The sequence below is a fragment of the Netta rufina genome (assembly GCF_964035555.1).
Source record: "Netta rufina genome assembly, chromosome: 4".
Classification (NCBI taxonomy): Eukaryota; Metazoa; Chordata; class Aves; order Anseriformes; family Anatidae; genus Netta; species Netta rufina.
Window position 1 is genome coordinate 66,831,573 of NC_140127.1, and position 21,872 is coordinate 66,853,444.

General features: G+C 49.2%; 2 protein-coding genes across 2 annotated transcripts; both read right to left on the minus strand.

Moving 5' to 3' along the window:
• Positions 1 to 334: 334 nt before the first annotated feature.
• On the minus strand, positions 335 to 1,500 carry LOC311209340 (homeobox protein HMX2-like; the record flags this gene model as incomplete). Its single annotated transcript, XM_084286616.1, has 2 exons — positions 335 to 924; positions 1,263 to 1,500. The coding sequence occupies 2 exons, from the start codon at positions 1,498 to 1,500 to the stop codon at positions 335 to 337; spliced, it is 828 nt and encodes a 275-aa protein (XP_084142742.1).
• An 8,003-nt stretch (positions 1,501 to 9,503) lies between these two features.
• HMX1 (H6 family homeobox 1) lies at positions 9,504 to 12,030 on the minus strand (the record flags this gene model as incomplete). The annotated part of the gene is made up of 2 exons (XM_084286396.1): positions 9,504 to 10,084; positions 11,781 to 12,030. The coding sequence occupies 2 exons, from the start codon at positions 12,028 to 12,030 to the stop codon at positions 9,504 to 9,506; spliced, it is 831 nt and encodes a 276-aa protein (XP_084142522.1).
• Positions 12,031 to 21,872: the final 9,842 nt, after the last annotated feature.

The window sequence follows — 21,872 nt, forward strand, 5'->3', positions numbered from 1 at the left end:
TGACACCGTCCCCGTGGGCCGAGGCAGAGCATCGGCTCCCCTGAAATATCGGGCACGGGATAATTTCGGAGGGAGGAAGGCAGAACACAGCCCGGTTTCTTTGGCACCTCCGTTCTCTCCTCCGTCCTGCCCAGAGAAAGAGCGCTGCAAGAGCTCCAACAACGTGTGGGCTGCCCACAGACATGCGGGGGGGAGCCCGGACAGCCCCTCCGTGGGCAGGGGGGGCAGCTGCCACGGATCGGGGAGAAGGCGGACACCCCACAGACACGCCTGGGGCGTAAATACTATCGGTGCCGCCCCCGGCAACGGGAAGGGGGGGAGCCGGGCGGCGAGGCTATACGTCCCCATCCAGCAAGCTGAAGTGTTTGCCCGGGCTGGGGAGGCAGAGGTAAGGGATGGCGCTGCCCGGGTAGAACAGAGGGAAGGGGAGAGGCAGCAGGCAGCGGCTGAGCAGGGTGCTGTCCTTGTAAAGGGTCGGCAGGGACACAGCCGCGGAGGCAGCCAGGGGTGGCGGTTCCCCGGGATGATCTGCTTGCCCCGGCCCCGGAGCCTCGGGCTCGGCCGACATCTGTCTCTTGAGCTTGTTGCGCCGGTTCTGGAACCAGATCTTCACCTGGGTCTCGGTGAGGTGCAGCGCGGCCGCCAGCCCGGCCCGCTCGGCGCTGCTCAGGTAGCGCTTCACGTCGAAGGTGGACTCCAGCTGGAAGACCTGGCTCTTGGAGAAGATGGTCCTCGTCTTTTTCTTGCCTCCCACCGCCGGCGACCTGCCGCTCTCTCCGCCGCAACCCCCGGCATCCCTCGGCGACGGCTGCCGGGGGCCGCGCGGTCCCTCCACGGGGAGCGGCGACACCACGACGATGCCGTCGGTCCCCGGGCGGAGCCCAAGGCCCGGCCCCTCTGCCCGCAGCCGGCGAGGTTCGTTGCCTGCAACGGCAAAGCACAGCATCACGCTGCCTGCAACGGCAAAGCACAGCATCAGCCCCCCCCCCAGCCCTCCGCGCCGCCACCCCCCCTAGCCCCCGCCCCGCATGCATGCACAGCCTGGCTGCCCCTAGGGTCTGAGCACTGGGGAGAGAGGGCGAGCTCCTTCTCCTGCTGCAGCATCTAAAAGCTCTGTGTGTGTCTGTGTTTGTGTATGCGTGTCCGTGCCCGCGCCCCACCCGAGCCTCCGGGGCGCGGTCCCGGCCCGGCGGCGCTGGGACCCCCTGGACATCCCCCGACGGGCTGGGCTGAGGGTCGGGCTGACACCCGAGGTGCGACACGGGCGGCCGGCTGTGTACCCGAGTCGCTGGAGCCTTTATTCGGGTCTCGTTCCGCAGGCCCCTCTTCTTCTTCTTCCTCCTCATCATCCTCCTCCTCCTCCGGCAGCGCGCAGAGGGCTCTGCCCTGTTCCCGGGCAGGGCGGCGGGGGCCGGGCTGCAGGATGCTGTCGATGCTGAAAGCCGGCGGAGCGGCTGGGGCCGGTGGTAGGGCTCCGCGGCCGCCCCCGAGCTGCACCATGGCGAGCCGAGCCGAGCCGCGCTGAGCCGAGCCGAGCCGAGCCTCAGGACTGGCTGCGGAGGGAGGGAGCCGGGGTGGAGGGAGGGATGGGGACGAGGGGGAGGAGAAGGAGGGGTCGGGGCGGCGGAGGGAGGGGATGGAGCTAGAGGGAGCCAAAGGACTGAGGAGGGAGTGGTGCAGGGGAGGGAGAGAGGAAGGCAAGAGGTAGAAGGAGAGAGAGAGAAGAAAAGAGAAAGGAGCAGGAGCTGGAAGGAAGCGAAGAGGATTTTTATTTTTTTATATTTTTTTTTGGGGGGGTGGGGATGGGGGAAAGCACGCCAAAGTGCCTCTTTCTTTACTGTGGATGAGGTGTGCCCGAGGGGGTGTCCCTGCGCAGTGCAGGGTTGGCTGTCCCCCAGCTCCGGACTTTCGCTGCTGGAGGGACGGGGCAGAGTCAGGCCCACGGGAAAGGGCGATGGGGAGGTGGGATGGTAGGGCGGAGGGCTCTGGGGTGGAGAATAAAGAAAGGGATGGGGAGAGAGGGATGGAAATAAGAGAGAGGAAATGGGTCTCTGGGAAGGCGGGATGGGGAAAGAAGAGGATCTGGAAAATGAAGGAGGGCAGAGAGGTGGAGAGGAAATATTGCACAGAGGTCAAAAGAATGATAGGGGGTGAGTGATAGAAGGGGGTCATCACGAGGGAGGAGGCAGCAAGTGAGAGCCTTTACTGAGGGGAGAGGGGAAAGAGATAAAGTCGAGAAAAAAAAATGAAACGGAGATTTAAGAAGCAGAAGAGGGAGGAAGAGTAGAAAGGAGTAATGGACAGGGAAGGGAGCAATGGATGCGCAGGGGGAAATCACTGCAGCTTCTCGGGGTCCTAGAGGCGAAAGGGAGACCCTTTCCTTCCGAGGAGCCCCGTGTGAAGGTCATCCCGAAATCCGCCCCGCAGATCTGCACAGCTCTTCTGTAGTTTTCGAAAGCTAAAAATTTCGAAAAAGCTAAAAATTTCGAAAGCTAAACCTTTTGGAGGCTGGAGAAAATGTGCTATTGGAGCAAGCACTCCCGATGCTCCTCGGGACTCGGGGAAGGATTTGTACGTTTGTGTGGTGTCTGGAGAACTTTTGCTCTCCACCACCTACCAACATCGCAATGTCTTAAAACTGGTTTACACAACCCAAGGGCCGCCATCAGCTAGCAGCTAGCTGCTGAGCACAGGGAACCCTTTCCTCCCCTGAGCCCCTTTGTAAAGCCCGGCGAATGTTTGTAACCGGCTTTTAGGAGGCCTTTTAGTCCGAGTCTCGATGTTTCCACCACGAAAAGTGCTGAGGGCAAGCGAGAAGCCCTTGAAAAAGAGTTGACAATAGAAGTGCTGACAGGCTCTTAAATATTGTGATGCAGAAGATTCCGTGAGCTAAAATCAGGACATCTTTTAAGGCTTTGGACTGTGTTAATCTTTAAAGCACTGGTTCTTGGGAGAGCGGGTTTCAGCTCTTTTTCATGAAATTTTGTTTCGCTTTATAAATGCACTCAGATTTTAATGCAGCCGTCTGCTGGAGAGCTGTATTTTTTTCCACCAGGCGAAAAAAAATAAAACGTCCCGTCTTCCATTAACACGGTCATTGGCCAAACTCCCAAAGTCATTGTATTTGTCTTGCAATCTCCTGTACAAGCTTGCGGTTCTGGTGGGGCGAAACGTCCTGTTAAGGGAGAGCGACAGGGAGAGGGAAGGGAGGAGTGGTGCGAAGTGGGAAGAAGCTGAGAAGATAAATTACATTATTCCGTGTCAGCTGGCACAACTCAGAGAGTGGAGCACTTGGATGCCAGATCGGGTCGGTCCGAGTCCCTGTGCTGCTGTCCCGGCCTCCTTTCCCTCTGCCTGGAAAGGGTCGAGGTAGCCACGTCCCAGGTGCTCACATCTGTCTTTGCTGCAAACTATTTCCCTCTTAGTCGCGAAAAAAAAAAAAAAAAAAAAAAATCCACACAAAAGAACAAATGCATCGACTTCTCAATGTGTTTTCCTAAAAGACATTTTCTTGGAATAAAAAGGACAATTTGAAGAAGGCAGAAAATTAGAAGGAAATTGAAGAAAGAGACATAAGCTCCTTAAGCTTTGCCTACTCGTTTTATTACACTGCGGCCCCCTGCGCCCCCTACGAGCAGCTCAAGGCCAGCCCTGGCAGATACAGACCCAGTCCCAGTAGCACCCCGCCGGGAGAGGTCTGACTCCTTTCCCAGCCCCATTTGGCCGCCCTACAGAAACGCTTTTTCCCTGGCAAGCTGTGCGCAGGGAGGGAATGCAGCGCAGCCCCGCAGCTCCCCAGGCTTTTTGGCAACTCATTGGTAACAAGAGGATGGGGGCGACCGCTGCCCCCCCGCAGCGGGTCCTACAAGTCAGATCCGTACCTCACGCCCTCTCTTAGAGTCTCCCTCATCTTCAGAGGAGAGTAAAGTGCGGGTTCCGCACGCCGACAGGTTGCAATCCTGCAGACCGCCAAGTGGTCTCCGGCAGAGGCTGGGGGGACACAGAGGCTGCTGCCTCGGGAAGGTCGGAGGAGCCGCCGCGGACCTGCTCGGGGCACCCGAAGGGGAAAAAAAGTGTCCCACGGGACGGCTGGGCGAGAGACGTTGCCAAAAGTCACAGACTTTTTTCCAAGTCATTGGCTCTTTGGTCGTGGCGAAAGCCTAGGGCAAAGGCTGGAGGTGTTTGGAGGGGAGATTTTGGCCAAGTCTCCGCTCCACACCACGCAATTCCCTGCCTCAGCCACAAAAGGCCGACGGACAAGGCGCACAGCCACTCCGACAAAAACAAACAAACAAACAAACAAACAAAAAGATTTTCCTACAATATATATATTTTTAGAGATTTTTCTACAGAGATTTTCTGCTAGCGATACTTTTAAATCCTGCTCTTCATCTGCGCTGTATCTCGGAGCGATCCTGTCGTCTGCGACATTTCGTGCCAGGGAGTCCGCTAACGGGCAGCGACAGGGCAGGAGAGCAGGTCTTTATCTTTGAATAATATATTCCTGTACTAGCAACTCACGTCAAGCTGAATGGAAACCTTTTACCTGGGAAAGCTTTTTACGAGAAACCAGACAGTATGCATATCTTTATTTCCATTTCAGCTCAGAGAAGGAAAAAAAAAATCTGAAACTAAAAGTCACTGACACGAAATCTGATTAGATTCTACAGAAAAGCGAAAGGGTCCGGTTTTGCTTGGTTTACGGGATCGGGATTGTTTCATCCCCCGGTGTGCTGGAGGACAAAATAGGCCCTATCTGGATTTCACATCCCCTTGCAAATAAGTACGGCCGCACCAGGACTTCGAAGCAGTCCTTAAGGAGTCCCCACTCCTCTCCCGGCAGGGCGTAGAAGATCCAAACCAAAAGAGCTGCCTGAAAATAAAAATTTCATTAAAAAAAAAAAAAAGTAAAACGGAATAAAAATAAATAAATAAATAAACGGAATAAACGGTGGCTTTGGGATAGTGCTGCAGGTCCCTCAAATAAACCCGACCTTGCAGTTCAGCACTCGCTGGGTATTAATTGCCGATTACTATCGTGATGTCCTTCTCCTCCACCCCGCGGCTGAAATTCGAGGGTACAACCCCCCCACCTCCGCCCCCAAGTACAGGGCCATCGCCCGCCTATGCCAGGTACAGGAGCTGGGAGGGACGGGGGAGAAAAGGGTTTCCCGTAGGAAGGCAGCTACAACTGTCACGCATAAACAGGCTTTCAGCGGGGGGCAGCTTCAGTAACCAGGCCGATTCTTTCACTCCCGAGGTGCAGGACACGGGCAGGATGGGGCCCTGACGCATCCTTTTTGGAAATCTTTTGTTAGGTCAGTTTAAAGTCCTCGGTTAAATCGTCTTCCTGCAACCTCTGCACTTGATACGAGAGGTGTGCAGTAAAATTCCAGAGGGGATTTCTGAATAACGTAGGTAAGTCCCAGGTGTTCAACAGACTAGGGTTGCCAAAGACAGAAGGGAGAGAGAAGAGGAAGAAGATGGAGAAAAAGAAGAGGAAAGAGATAGACAGATGATAGATAGATAAGTAGAGAGATAGGCAGATAAGAAGAAAGAAGACAATAGAGAGGAAGGTAAAATAGAGAAGAAAGTAGAATAGAGAAGAAAGTAGAAGAACAGAGAAGAAAGGAGAAGAACCAAGAAAGCAGAACTGGTAGTAGAAGAACTAGGAGTAGAAGAAAAGAAAAAGCAAAGAAGAGCAAAGCAAAGCAAAGAACAGTATTAAAAAAAAAAAAAAAAAAAAAAAGTTTGACATTCTCATCACAAGTCCAGATTTTCATAATACATGCACAGATGTTCATGCATCTCCGTACACAGAAATTAAAACATAGGATCACTAAGAAGAGTTGAGAACCTCAGAATAGTTAAATGAAGCATTAAGAAGTCCGTCGTAAAGTAGCATTCATTGGGAATGGGATGAGAAATACAAGAAAATTGCCTGGATCTAATTCAAGGCAGAGAGCACTAATCCTGCCAGGGCGTTGCAGTCTGCAGCGAGGCCCCGATCGATGGCGCGACGCGGCGTGCGCACCCCGCCAGGCTGACGTGTTCGCAGGGGGTAGAGACAGTCTCTTCCAAGATAATGCAGTATAAAAGAAAGGGGGGGAAAAAAAATCGATTCAAATATATTGTTCAACAGTGGAGCCAGGGCGCACCTATGAGATTTATTAAGTATTGATTTGCATGAATATTTTAGACCCCTGCCAAGGAGAAAAGTTATAGGCCATCTTAAGCCGGTGAGCACTGTACCATTTGCAAAGCAGCCTTGTAACAAGGTGCTTTGCAGCATATTGATCGCTTTCATTTAAAGTGTAATTAATAATAACATCTTAGAGCAGCTAAACTAGTTTATTTCAGGGGGGGCAGTTCGTACAGTATTTTGATTTTTTTTTGTTTGCTTAAAAAAAAAAAAAAGTTAAAAGATCACCTCTTCACTAATTATTTTTATTAGCTTCCAATAAGCACAAGTTATCTTTCTGAGTAGTCTGGCAAGGTTTTCCTTAGCCTCGCCTCTGGAGTGCCATCTAGCTAAGCTGTTGTAGCAACATTCATTAAATAAATGTCAACAGACAAGGATTTATGCTGCATAATAATATTACAGCTGTAGTATAACTGGATTTATTTTAAAGCTATTCTGAGGTTGCTTTGATCTATAAAACAGCAACGTATGTCTCTATATGTCGCAAACAGCCATTGTGAAACTACTTTGGGCTTTATAGTCTGCCAACATATTTCTTATAGCGTTCTGTTTGCAGAAGAAGCACAGAGTGACTCTTACCTCTTTGATTTGTTTAATAGAGATATACAGAGGGAATAAAACTGCGAGGAATCTGTTCTCGTAATTTGAGGTTAGGCTTTTTTTGCCTGCTTTGAAATTGCCAATATATATTCATCAGTGACCACGTCTTCTGCTAGCTGTTTCTGTAGATCCTGCAATTTTCTTGCCATCAGGTACAATGAAAAGAGTCGTTAAAAATCGACTAGATAAAGAAACCTGAGGTGTTTATGTTCCTACTTTCAGTACATACTTTTAATAAAGCACTTCCTGCAGGTACAGAATAAGGCATAAGTAAGCATTTTTTTTTCTTAGAAGAACTCACATCTTGCACCTTTTAATATTTTACTATGGTCATAAGTTACAAATACAGTGTATGAAAAAAAAATCTGTTTATTGATATAATTAGCACGTCTTTAAAAAACAAACAAACTAATGTCAAAACACATTTTAAAAATCCGATTGATCATTTAGCCCTGCCAGTTCCTTAACTTCAAGAAAATAATATTTAGTAGAATCAGAAGTATAATAATCTCATATGTTACTCCAAAGAAAAGGCATGTGGAGAGTGGCAGGCATGTTCAGTTTCCCGTTGGATTACAATCTACTCTGATATGACCGTAGGGAGTCAGGATTTTGCTCCAGTAGGTAACGTTGGGAGAGCTGGGGAGCTGGATAGGACGGGGAAAGGCTCTGGCTGTTTTCCTCCAGGCATAGTCAGGCTCTGAACGGTACCAAGCCAAGCGGTGAGCCCAGAGGAAGCGACGTCGCCCAAAGCCGCCCCCTCTGCGCATTAAAAGGCTTAAATCCCCCCGAGTCCCGCCGGGGGCTTCGGGACCCCCACCCCGCCGTTCCCCATCCCCCTTCCCCTTTCCCGTATCAGATCAACAGCTTTTAGAAGTTTTCGCCCCAAAAGCGGGAGTTTCCCGGCTACGCCAAGCAAACAGCTGGAAAAGCCCTCCCGGAGCGAGAAGAGAAATTTCAGAGCAGTGAAAAAAAAAAAAAAAAAAAAAGCTCCCAAACCCGAGGCTCGAGTCGAAACGAGCATACCGGCAAGTTAACGCTTTTCTCAGGAACCCACAATACGCATCTATTATTATTATTTTACTTCTCGAGTGGTTTTGAAGTTTTCAGCGTCCTGACTTCAATTGTGCATGATGCCCAGAGCCGTGTTTCAGGCCAAAGAGAGGGGAAAAAAAAAAAAAAAAAAAGCAGTGGAGAGGTCGTAATCCACCCCTGAGCCTTCTTCTTGGGTTTCGTATCAAAGTTGAAGCTCCGCCGCATCTCGCCGATCGATTTCACAACACGAAAGCGTGAGATCGCTCCAAACATAATGTAAAGTGTAGGAAACAGTAAGAATTAGATCTTTCTTCCTTCACCGGGACCAGTCTGCATGCACGTACCCCAACAGACCCATGGACCCGTTTTTTGCCACGGGGACACCGAGTGTTGCGAGCTGGTCAGTTAAATTACACCTGATTATGCCCTAAAACGTAGGATCAAAGCTTGACCTTGGCTGAGCTCAAGGCTGAGTTTTATAAAGTCATTTTCCCCTTAATATTAAGAAAAAAAAATCAAACCTTTGGAAACAATAACCCGATGTTAATTTTAGCAGTGAGTAGAGAGTGAGAAACAAAAACAGTTATTAAAGGAAAAATAGCTTGGCATGCATAATACTTCATATAATACCACATTACAGTTTAGCTTGCATAACTAGCCGTACAACTCCCCAGTCTGTCGCCATCTGATTATTTTTCTCTGTTTTAAACTGCCAGTGCGAACTGTTAATCGATTACAAACCGACCCCGTAAGAGACGGAAAAAGCTGAGGTGCATTTTCCTCGGCCTCCTCAGGAGACCCAAATAAGAGGCAAATCCAGCTAATAAAACACAGTAATGTTCACTTATTATTATTAATATTTTTTTTCCACCGCGTATCTTTAGCGGATAGTTTATCGGGGAAATAAAATGGAAATAAAGAAACCAAATCCTCACAGCTCTGACTTCAGTGGGGCGAATTCACTCGAGTAATTTGCCTTCAAGTTGTTGGAAATCAAAAAGCCTGCACCGAGAAGGACCAGGGGAGGCACCAACACATGCTTGGGTATTGATCGTATGAAAATTAGAGTAACAATTGGGGGGGGGGGGAGGGGGGTTGGGTGTCTGTAGGAATTAAGTGGCTAAAATAAAGGGCCCTGGAGAAGCTGCTGAGGGTCCCGTGGCCGCGGTGGGGGCCCCGAGGCTTCGCCGTCTTTTGGGGCGGGGACCGCGCGGCCGGGAAGAGCCCCCGGCCCTGGCAGTTCCGTACATTCGTCTGACGCTCGGGGGGGGGGGGGGGGGGGGGGGGGAGGGAGAATTAGGGGGCTGCTGCCCCCCCGAAAAACGCCGGTCTGTGTCCCCCCGGGGCTGAGTCCGAGTTTTCTTTGGATGCTTGGCGCGGGGGGGCCCCGCCGAGTGGCTCCCGGTTCATGGCCGGCGGTCCCCGGTGTCCCCTCGGTTGTGTCCGGCGGCCGCGCATCGTTCCGAGTTAACCCCAGCGGTGAGTGTATTGCACGTTAAAAAAAAAAAAAAAAAAAAAAAAAAATGTCCCAAAGCGGTAAATCGAGAAACGTGGAAGTGGAAAGAAAAAAGTCTGGGGATGATACGGGGGGGGGGGGGGGGGGGGAGGTGGAGCTGGAAGCCGGGGGCTGGGGCGAAGGGGCCGCGGTCCTGGCACAGGTGGGCGCTCAAACGAGTCCTGTCATCTGCGACCGTAGGAAGGGAAGGGAGGCGGCGGGGAAGGTGCCCAGGGGGTAGCTGACGCCGCTGGAGAAGCCCACCAAGGGGGGCGACATGTGGGGCAGGGTGAAGCCCAAGGCGCTGGCCGGCGAGTTCTCGTGGTACAAAATGGGGACCCGCACTATCCTTTGGGCGGCGTGGGAGAGGTTGGCCGCCTCCAGGTCGGCGGCCAGCTGCCTCTTCCACTTGTTGCGCCGGTTCTGGAACCAGATCTTCACCTGGGTCTCGGTGAGGTGCAGCGAGGCTGCCAGCCCGGCCCTCTCCGAGCTGCTCAAGTAGCGCTTCACGTCGAAGGTGGACTCCAGCTGGAAGACCTGGCTGCGGCTGAACACTGTGCGCGTCTTCTTCTTGCGGCCGGCCGCTCGCTGCTCAGGCTCGCCCGGCTCCTCGCCTCGCTCCTCCTCTTCCTCACGGCCTCCGGGGCCCGGTCGCCCTCCCGAGGGGCCCCGCACCGCCGCCGCCCGCCCGCCGCCGCCACCCGCCGGCTCCGCCGGCTCCTCGGGCAGCTCGGGCGAGTCCCGGTCGCTGGCTGCGGAGAGAGGCACAGACAGAGCTGGGGGGGGCGGCCCGCTCTGGACATTGCCCCTGATGGGGATGGGGAGAGCCCAGAGGCTGCGCCTGCCCCTGCCCGGGTCACCAGGAGGGGAAGGGAAAAGGCCGCGGAAAGGGCGATGCCGGGGAGCCCGGCCCTGGGTTGCTATATGGCCTGCTGTATAGCCCTGCCGTACCCTCCCGGCAGCCGTGAGGATGTGTGCACACAGTCCTGCACAAACCCGTAAGTTACATCTCGTGCATATATACGCATATACGGACACGATCATGCACGTATATGTGTATATGTATATCTACGTGTGTATAGGTATGATAAGATATAATAACATGTCTACGTGTACACACATACCTATGCAAATTCAAATATATATATGTAACATACATGTACTTTGATTTATGTTTTGTACGAATGAATACCAGCATATATATGTAAGCGTATATACACATGTACATATGTACATAAGAATATAAATATTTTTATAATAGAGACATACACTTATAAACACATGTGCATGTATATATTTATACGCACATGTATACATATACAAATCTATTCACACACATGCACACACATATTTACAAGTACGTATGTAAGTAAACTGGGGTGTGTGGATAGTGGGGCAAGCATATTAGTACGTGTGTGTATATAAAGGGAGGGGGGAAATAAATATTTTCACTCTTAATATTCTCAACTAGATAAACCAAATCGTTCGGGTCAGCTACTCCAATATCGGAAAATAGCCTTCCAGCATGTCTCCGTCGTTTCCAACACTGTGTTTTCGAATTGCATTTTAAAGGGGAAAAAATACCCTAGTATTTATAGAACAGAGGGAAAAAAATAAAAGCAAATCAAGCCAGGAAGACAAAACAGTTGTTTTGGTAGTTATTTTCTACTTCTAGGCGTACTTTTGAGATAAATTAAAAATATAAATAAACCCATCACTGTAAAAAGAAACTCTTTGGGTTATAAATCACGCCTCTTCTGCTCACTGAGTAATCGTGTGAACTCTACAGGCTCGTACAGAATCAAAGAGTTGCGCCGAGGGACAATATTTTTTCTATCAGGATAAAAATAACCACTGATCGCAGCCCATAAACTTTTTCAGATGTTAATTTGTGCCCGGGGAATCGGGGCTTTTTCTCCAGAGGTGCCAGGCCGCGCTGTGCAGAGCTGCACTGTCCGTGGAGAGCAGCGGGGCCGGGGCTGCGGGAAAGGGCAGCGGGGCCCCCAGCTGCCCTTTGGGGGTCCCAAATTCTTTGCTGCTCTGCTAGAGACCGTGGCCCCGGCTTTCAGGGGAGTCTGAAACAGCTAGACATCCCTCTTAGGAAAAAAAAATAAAATGAAAAAAAGTGTAGGGGAAAAAAAAAAAAAAAAAAGAGAGAGAGAGAGAAATCCAAGCGAGCAAACAACCCCAACTGTTTACATTTTGGGGCAAGAAGCAGGCGGGGAGAAGGCTCCAGGTGCCTGCCACACTGCGAACATTTCCGGAAATTTACACCAGAAGCCCGAACCCGGAGAGATGCAGGGCGAGAAGGCTGCGAGGGGCTCCCCTGCGGCACACCCCTCTCCCATTTCACCGGGGACCGCGGCGGCACCGGCCCGCCTTGGAAAGCGGCTACCCCAAACCCATCAGGGCCCGGTGGGAAGGGGTTAGCAGGGAAAAGTGACTTACTGTCGGGGCTGGCGCAGCCCAGGAAGGCGGCGTGCGCCCGGCGGTACCAGCCGACGGCGGCGTCGCGGAGCGGGCAGCCCGAGGCTCCGAGGCGCAGCGGGGAGCGCGGAGCCCCGCGGCCACCTCCGCCCGCAGTCGCCCTCCTCGCCCCGCCGCCCGCAGCGCCCTCGGTGCCCAGCAGGTCCTCGATGAAGAAGGACGAGACGCGGGCGGAGGTGGAGCCCGAGTTTTCCGTCGCTTCGTCCGGCATCGTCGGAGAGGAGCTGAGGGAGGGACGGGGAAGGAGACGGGGACGGGGACGGGGGGGGGGGTGTCCCCGGCTCCGCGGGAGGCTGGCTTCTCGGCTCCCCGCTGCCCCGCCGCCGCCTCCTGCCTCTGCTTAGCCCCGTGGATGCTCTCCTGGTATAAAAGGTTTTTTTTCCGGAGTAATCATTTCAGATCGCGGTTTGCCATCATTTCCTGCGAGCTAGGAGGGGAGGGGGAAGGGGGAGGAGGGGAAGGGAACGGGGAAGGAGAAAAAAAAAAAAAAAAAAAAAAAAAACAAGCCGACAACCCATCGGAGGCGCCAGATTCTGCGCGAAAACGATAATAACGAAATAAAAATGTCATGCGAGTTAAACGCCGTGCACGGCGAGGGGGGGGATCCTGCGATTGGAGGAGCGCGGAGGCAAATGGGATCTCCGCGGGGGCGCGCAGGGCGATGGCTGGCGCGGAGCTCGGCGGGGCCGGGGCCGGGCTCTGCCTGTGCGGGTGCGTTTGGGTGTGCGGGTGTGTGTGTGTGTGTGTGTGCCCGCGTGTGCGTGCGCCGCCCCGGGGCTGCTACTCACGAGCTGCTTATTTAGGTCAATTAGGGAGCAAATCCCGGAGCGGGGGAGCGGCAGGGCCGGCCCTGGCGCACGGGGAACAGCCGGGGGGAGGTTTGGCCACCGCACGTCTTTGCCTTGCCATTGGATGCAGCGGGCTCGGAGGGCAGCCCACGCAGCCAATCGGCTCTGCAGGCACTGCGGTTATATTAATATCATTAATAATAATTAGCCCCCCTCCCCCCCCTTTGGAGTGCGGCGGCCGCTGAGCTTTCATGTCTGCGGCGGCGGGGATGGATGGATGGATGGATGGATGGATGGAGGAGATGTGGCCCTGCAGCCACCGCCGTGGGCTCCTGGCGGAGCAGGCAGGATCCCCCTGTCCTGGACCCCCATACGGAGCACTGGGATCGGGGAGAACCCAGGGAGCGTCTGCCCCCAGGGTGCCCAAGTGGCCAAGAGGCCGGCGGCATTGGAGGGCGGGCGGCCTTCATCTCCCGAGTCCGCCTTGCTCTTCATAGCACGGTTAGTGCCATTCAACCTTTCTCTTTCTATATATAAATATTCCCTTTATGTATATATATATATATTATAATATATACACTTTTATATGTATGTTTATATATAAGTGTATTATGTCGATACACTTATTTTATATGAATATTTATATGTATGTACGTCTATACTCTTATCCTGTATGCACATGTATATGTATGTGTATATATGCATATTACGTCTCTAGATTTAGGCGGTAGTTTATGAGAAGGAAGACAGTTCTCCATCCCCGTCTCCCACTGCCCAGGGCGCGCCCACTGCCAGCTCCCGAGCCCATCGCTCCCGGCGTTCTCTCTCTGCACTTCGATTTTGTGATTCTTGCTGCTATTATAATCCCACTTCATGTGAAGCCGTAAAGCCACCCCCTGCTTGTCTCCTTTTGCCGAGCCTTTCGGATGTGCCCCGCTCGGGACAGGGACCCCCAGCATCCCCGCAGAGCTCCAGGGCAGGACAGTGACTCGCTGCCTTTTTCCTGGAGACCAAGTGGGACAAGTCTGTCGATCCGAAATGCACGTCGGAGACCGGGAAGGTTTGGGTGAGTATACAAATGCCCTGAAAACTACATATTCAACTCACTGCCCTCTGCTTCTGGGAGTACTGCTTGAGCGGATTAAAAGCACGACTCAGAGGCAATGCTCACCAGTTCCCTGGCTCCACTCTACCTCCTCCGGCGGGATTTCCCTCCTTGTTCCCCTTTGCAGTACCCCTGGGCACCCCTTCCCGTGCTCGATTTAGGGAGCGGAGCAGTCGGGCACTGCCTGCTGCCACCTGGCCGCCGCAGCGACGAGACGGGGAGCAGCCAGAGCCGGCCCCTGGGGGGAACCGGCTGTCGGGGCTGTCTAGGGAGGTGGAGAAAGGGGCAAAATGGGGAGGGGGGGAGAGAAAGAAAGAAAGAAAGAAAGAAAGAAAGAAAGAAAGAAAGAAAGAAAGAAAGAAAGAAAGAAAGAAAGAAAGAAAGAAAGAAAGAAAGAAAGAAAGAAAGAAAGAAAGAAAGAAAGAAAGAAAGAAAGAAAGAAAGAAAGAAAGAAAGAAAGAAAGAAAGAAAGAAAGAAAGAAAGAAATGAGGGAAAAAGAAAAAGAGAAAGAAATGAGGGAAAAAGAAAAAGAAAGAGAGAAGGAAGGAAGGAAGGAAGGAAGGAAGGAAGGAAGGAAGGAAGGAAGGAAGGAAGGAAGGAAGGAAGGAAGGAAGGAAGGAAGGAAGGAAGGAAGGAAAGAGAAAGGAGAAAAAACTTTCAATTTCCAAAAACTCAAAAAAAAAAAAAAAAAGCTATCAGAACTCTGAAGTGAACTCTGGAAAAGCAGGAATGTACAGGGACATGTTCGGGTTTCAGTACTACCTGAGCAGAGACTGATGACCAACAAACTGTAAACCAGGCGAAAGTACATTTATCTCTTGTTGCACAGGAGTGATGCTAGTGAACATTTCTTTTATGCTTTGTCCATCGTGGTGCGTTTTACTAGATAGGAAATATGAGTCTGACCAATATGTCTTACGCATCTATAAACCGTCTGCTCTGTTGCACTGGCAGACTCAGAAAATATATGTGTGCTTTCCGGAATAAAAAGAAGAATGTGGACCCCGGTTACTTCTATATATTTTATATTCAATGTGCAAACAATATGCATGTAGCCCCTGCCTGTATTTTTTAAAGTGTTCCTACAGTGTAGTCATGTAACTTTTGTAATATTGTTTGCTTTCCACTTAGAAAAAGTATAATAAAATCAATAAGAATTAATTCACTCTGGCTTTTTTTTTTTTTTTTCCTTTCATTGTGCTAAAAAGCACAATGTATAACTTCTAGCGTGCAATAATCCTGAACTGTGTTTGTGAAAAGTCATCTTTATTCAGACATATTCCCGAAACACAAAATCATTATGTATACAACTCTATACCTGCAAACACAACACTTGCACAGACGTGTTTGTGTGTGGTGTAATTTTTAGGCTTGCTGATATATTTGTGTACCTTTTGCATAGCTCTAGCAGCACGACTGCTGAAACTTTGTGCTGAGTACTCTTTTTGCTTATTATGATGACAAGAAGGAAGAAAAAACAAACAAAACAAACAAACAAACAAACAAAATACACGGTTATGTTTACTGGATGTCTCACTGCAGCCACCATGCAGGGCTCTATGTAGAGCGCAAGAAAAGCATCCAGCGATGGAATTTTCGTCATTTATTCTCAGAGGGACCCCTTGGGCCGGGCAGGCCTTGCTCCTATCTCGGCTGCCCGTCTGCAGGGACCGGCGACCCCCGGAGGCGGCTGGCACCTAGCGGCGGAGTCCATGGCATGTCCGACTCCTTTCGGTGCAGCCCCCTAGGTAACGGGGTACGGGGGATGTCCCCTGAGCCCAGGGCATTGCCCGTCGTGTGTGTGGGGGGGTTCATTTCCCACCCCCTGGCTCTGCTTCTCTCCCCTGACTCAAAGCATCTCGGGACAGCGGTGGGGTCGCGGGGCTCTACAATGGGGTCGCGGGGCTCTGCAGTGGGGTTTTGGGGCTCTGGGGTGGGGTCTCTCCCGCTGAGCAGCCTGGTGCTGGTTCCCAGTTTCCGTTCCTCAGTGCTGGCTGGGCTGCCGGCAGTGAGCAACTGTGTGGGGTCGGGGCCGTCCCTCTTCACCTTGTCCCTTCTTCACCTCCAACGGCGCCCGAGCCGCCGGCAGCGCTTGCTCGACGTGCTCGCAAAGCATAGGGCAGGCAGAAGTGGGGGCTTGGGTTCGGGTTCCTGGGGTGGTGGGGGGACACGGGGGACACGGACGGACCAGCAGGAGAAGGGCTCCGTTTGGGGCCGAAAGCGTGCAAATAGGTGTGACAAGTGCCTCCAGAGAGGCGCAGCAAGGCGATGCCGGTCCCCGAAGTGGAGCGGGCCTGCCTGCAATGTGAATGCAATTACTCTGCCTGTGTTTGATGTCTCCCCTAGCTCTCCCCCCACCGGCACTGCCTCGATATGTCGTAAAATAGAAGCGAAATGAAAGACAGGCTTTAGCGCTCGCTACCTAACCTCTGCTCCTCTCTGCTTTTAAGGGCCCGCGGGTTTTGCAGCCGAGATCTCTGCAGGAGGCGTTTAACCCCCCAGCGCTGCGGGCAGAAGGGTTTTTTGGGGAAGGGGGGATTGGTTCTCCTTGCCCCGTGCCAGAAAAGAGGCTCTGAGCAGATCCCTGGGTTCCTCTTGCCCTCCTCACAGCTCAGAGGCAGCGCCGCAGATAAGGAATTCCTTGGCCAACATCTGTCTCTGGTTGATATATATGCATGTATGTATATACATATAAATATTAAAAAATAGTTTTCAGAGAGGTTCGCTTGAACTATAAAAATAAAGCTAATAAAAGACCGTATTCACATCTTCAGTAAACTGACGGGAGCCGTCAAAAACGCCAAGGGAAACACTCGGAAGGAACTTTTTTCGGGTCCAGCGTTCCTTTGGAAGAGCACAAATAGTGGTGGAAATGTTTGGATGTCTGCTTTGAAAAGGATCGTAAAATAAAACGATGGACCAGCAGCTGGTTTACCGGCCTCTGAGTAACATTTTCCTCCTCTTCCTTCTCTTCTTCCCCGTGAGCGCTGGGGATGCGGGGATGCTGAGTGCCCGGGGGTCCCCACAGCCTCTCCCCGGGGCTGCTCCTGTCTCCGCAGGGAACTCGCTGGGTCCCCGCTCCGGCTCCGCCGCCCTCCGAAATCCGCGAGTGCAGAGTGGGACCCCGGGAGCTGGGCTCGCAGCTCCTCGGCCCGGGCCGGGCCGAGCGGATGGGGAATCCCCGAGGGGGTGTCCCGGCCAGGAGAGCTCCATCGGGGTGAGGATCCCGGGAGCATCTCCCGAGGATGCTCCATTTCAGGGGGCCTCGCCGGCTGGAAGAGTGGGACCCCCTTTTGCTGCAGGTAGACCACCAGCCACTGCCCAGCCGGGGGACCCAATCCTGCCTTGCAGAAGCCCCAGGGGGCTCTGGCCGGAGCCTTTCGTAGCCCCAAGCTATAGGCACATGCAAGCCTGAGAACTCTTAGAGTACTAAAAACTTTCAAATGCGAGTCAAATAGCACTTAACGCAGCGACACTTTGGGGCTTTCCCTTAATGCGAAGTACATTTTAAGGGATGCCCAAAGATGGGCAAACAGGGAAACTGGTATTTATTTATTTATTTATTTATTTATTTATTTATTTATTTATTTATTTTTCTCTCCAGTAACTTGTTAACTATAAACCAATCCCTACTTAATTCTTCACTGCCAGTGACACTGGAAGAGGACTTTTCCCCTTTCAAGAATGCTGCACAACCCATGCTGATTCCCATGAATGTATTCATTATTCACAGATAGTCACTAAGTGCTTTGGGTGGAAACTTCCAGTCCGTAGAATGTCCTGACTGTCTGTGTTGCCCATTTATTGTTCGTTATAGATGGCATGCAATTGGGAGCATTAATCGCATGACTTAAGTGCTGTTTCCTTTCTAAGTGAAGGAAATTTTAACCCATGATAAATGATCAAGCAGGGGAATATCCTTGTGTAGGTGGATAAACAAATGAAGAAAACAATTCGAGAATGATTTGGGGGAATATCTATTCCATGTAATAACTGAAATAGTTATTCATTATTTGAATAGAGGTTAGGAGAAAGGGAGAAAATCAGCAAATTATGTGATGTAAAAAAAAAAAAAAAAGTAGTCCCTATTGAAAAGAGTTAACATTTATAATACAGTCCTGCTTTAAAGTGACTTTTCCAGAAAGGTCTTTGGCATCGATTTCATTACACAATTTTAAAATGACTTCTTTTGGTATGTACAGTGAGAGAATGCATGGTTTTATTGGTACTGGTTAGGGTCAGCCACAGGAGAATTATGGAGGTCATGTGAAATAGGTGCCAATAAAGCTTTTATTATTGTTATACAGACAAAAGAACATTATGGAAAGAGATCCTTACCAGACCTAACCATGGATATTTTGTTCTGTTAACAATCAAGTTGGAAAATACAGAGACACAGTAAAAAAAAAAAAAAAAAAAAAAAAAAAAAAAGTGACTTTTCAGAGCCATTGGGCATTAACCTATTATCCTAAAACTTTTGGCATTATTTTCCCCCAGAAAATGAAGGTCTCCTGAAATGAAACACTACACATGACTTTTGGCGTTGCCTAAAAGAAAAGATTAAGGGGAAAAACACTGCACTGTCACAACAGAATGCAACTGTTTTTATTTTGAAATAATTTTTGTGCATGTGTGTTATGTAATGTAAGAATATTAAGATTTTTTTTTTTTTAATTGACAAGGTAGCCTTTACCTGTGGTTTGTATTTACCTGAAGTTTGAAACAGATTTTGTACCAGAGTTTGAAGTTCAGGATTCTAAAGCAAGATTTAATGAAAATGTTATTCACCTATCTTCATCCAATCTTGTGTGATTTTAGTGCAGTATTAAACCACTGTCAAGGACTGCAATGAATGTCCCCCATGTGTTGATACACTGGATTCTTAGATCAAACTTCAACAACTTTTAGAGCTCTATAAATTCAGCAAAAATTCCTACCTTCTTAAATCTGATTGACTCCTGATTGACTCAGAAGTTTTAGATTAATTCCAGGAAGGAGCCAAATTCAATCAAAGAAGGTATTAAGAACTGTATGGTACAAAACATTCTTTGTATTTTTACAGTTGTGTAAAAAGAAAATTGATGCATAGATCAAAGTTAGCCCCCAACCACTGCTAACATAAGATTAAACATTATACTAGCTTTTACACTTTGCTAATAAAATGATTCAAACTGTGTATATTCTAAGGCAGAGATTTAAGAAAACTTGTGAAAATCATGATGGAGCCTTATTCTGTATAAAATCACCCATATTTGTGAACTATATTAATAAGAAGCAAGAGTGCATAGACAGGAAGCAGAAAATATCTATTTTCCATTGACTTGTAATCCATTTATCCTACTAGAGGACAACAATACCTATCTCTAAACCTGCTGTTACACCAAGAAAAATATTTTTTATTGGCATGTGAAAAATATATATTGGCAAATCATATTTGAATGAGGCATATAGTTCTTCCTACCCACCTCTATCTAAAATACCCCTATCATCCATGATATATGTGTACATAAGTATGCCCATGAATTTTTGAATCAGCTTAGAAATAATCTTTACAGAAATCAATGAGTAGTTGGAGTTTATGTGAGTCATTAAAATCTGGGGATGAAGGCAGTTTTCAAATGGTTCTGTGATGTATTATAAATGGTTTTGCAATGTTCCAGCATATGTGGAGATACATATCTGGAGATATATACAGTTACATGCATATGAATTTGTTTATTATGGTATACAAAAATTACATTTTCACATAGCATGAAAGTAGTGTTGAAATGTCTTTAGAAAGGACTGGACCTAGTCAAAATTAATATTGTAGTGAGCACAGATCCTAATGTAAATCCATGGAAACCCCAAATGCATTCACTTTCTTGTTCTGAATTATTTTGTTATCAAGTCTGATTAGTCCTAGAAAACCCTGAAGCGGTAGGAAGGCTGGGTCAAACACTGAGTGAACTCAGTGGTAAAGCTCTGTTTGCTTTCTCTCGGCAAGCACACTGAGATGTGCTATCTTCCCCAGGATCTCAGCGGAGCTCAGCAGGAAACCCAGCCGTATCAGCTCCTTCTCATAAGATTCCCCTTTGACTTTGCAAAATCCTCGAGTTGTGTTAGGTGGGTGCGAGTCAGTTCCCACAGTAATTCTTCATGAAACCTGAACATTGTGGCCCACATTCTACCCTTGTGAGGACATGAGAAGTCAACCTAGAAATTTACACAGGCCTCTGGCTATGAATAACAAAATCTACACTGCAGTTATCTGAAATTGGAGTGGTAAGTGGACTTGCAGCAGGAACATTTTCATATCACACTTTGTAAATCCACATTTTACCCAGAGAAAGATAATGTCTTGTTTTAAATGGTAAATCTTGTTTTAAAGGTACTGGAAGGATGGGCAAGGAGAGCTGAAGGTGCACCCTCGTGGTGAGTGGCAGGGGTACATGTCCAGCTGACTGACCAGGAGGAGGTGCCAGTGCCCCTTTTATAGCCTCCTGTCATGCAAGGTTCTCCTCTCACTTGGGGGGATTCATCAAACTAAGCAGAGACATCTATGACTAGCGTTTACATCCTATGCTCCCCTTAAAGCCAGTACATGTCTACTCAACATTTTCTGTTCATTCAGGGGGTAACTGTCGTGTAAAGTCAGGTGAATCATTCCCTGTGTCTTCCAGCTGCGTGGCCTTGGAGAGGTTTTCTTGCCATGTCATGACAGTATATGCCATGGTACAGATGCAGTTAACCAAATATTGTAAGGGTAAGCACTCAATGGGAGATGGGGCCACTCTCTTCAGCCGGCTTCTCAGCTCCAGGTCACACCTGACATGGTCTTCTCTTGTCTAGCTCAAATGCTCCATATGGCTCTGTGTATGTTAGCAAGCTAAAATGGATCATTGCACAGGCTTGTTTTCACACAGCTTGCTCCCTAGCATATTTTGGTCCACCAGCTCTCATTCAGACTACCTCAGGACACTCACAAGGAAAATAAAGGGCAGGGACTATTCATGATGAGTATCAGACCACTCTGTTTTGGAGGAGGACGTAGTGTGCAGATCCAAGCCATGCCATGACAATTGCTCTCAGGACTAAAGGATCAGGTGAGCACAAATCCAACCGAAAGCACCCCAAACACTGTTAAGCAGTAGGAAAAATAATGTTAGTACAAACTAATAGGAAGAAAATGTGCCCTGTCATCATGCATGCAGGTATGGCAATTTGGTAGGCTGTGATGTGTGTTTTGCAAAGGAGTGTACCCCTTGCCTACATGTCATCTTCTCCCGAGCCAGCAGCCCTGCAAAAGCCTGGCAAGCACCATCCCTTTAGCAGTATTTATAGCTATATCTCTATCTGATGAGCCACTCTCTAAAAGTAGGCTAACTCAAAACATACCACATTGCTGCTTGGAAATGCAGATGTGAAGGGATATCTGGTTCTAATATACAGATCACCTTATGGTGTGGCAGGTTTCAGTTTCCACAATAGAGAGTGCATTTGTGCTAGGAGTGATTTAAGCCATTTGGGACCTTCAAAAGCAGAAAGCCTTCATGAACCTTATTGGAAATGACTACTCTTGCTGAAAAAAGAAGGAAGAGAAACTAGAGGGGTGATCCAAGATCACACACATCTAAAGAGTGGAAAGGAAGCCTTTTCTAAAATGTTGCTCTTTCTCACAGAAAACACTTAAGTTGAGTGTGAGACAAATATCTCCATTCCTTTGTAGAGATATGAAGTCCTACTAATGTTGATGAAACCAACATTTTATTACAAAAAGCCATCAGATTTAGTTCAAAATATCCCATTTATTAAATATCAGTAATATCAACCGTCATCTCTTCTATGACATTTTACTTTCTGCTTTTTTTTTTTTTTTTTTTCTGAGGGACTCAAGGAGGAGGACAATGAAGCAAGCTTTTCCTTTCAGATACACCTGGTGGAATTGAGTTCTGATATTTCTCTTTCCCTCACTGCACGGAAATCCCCTAGGAAGAGCAAAATATCAACATAAAGATCGGCTGTGCAGATTTGAAAGAGAGATTTTGCCCTTGGGTCCAAATGCTGGAATGTTTTCTGCAGATCATAGACTCCATAAAACATATGTACTTAATAAATAAGCAAACAAGGCTTGTGCTCAAATGGGGCTGCTGTGCAGTAAGGGAGAACATTTGGCAAGT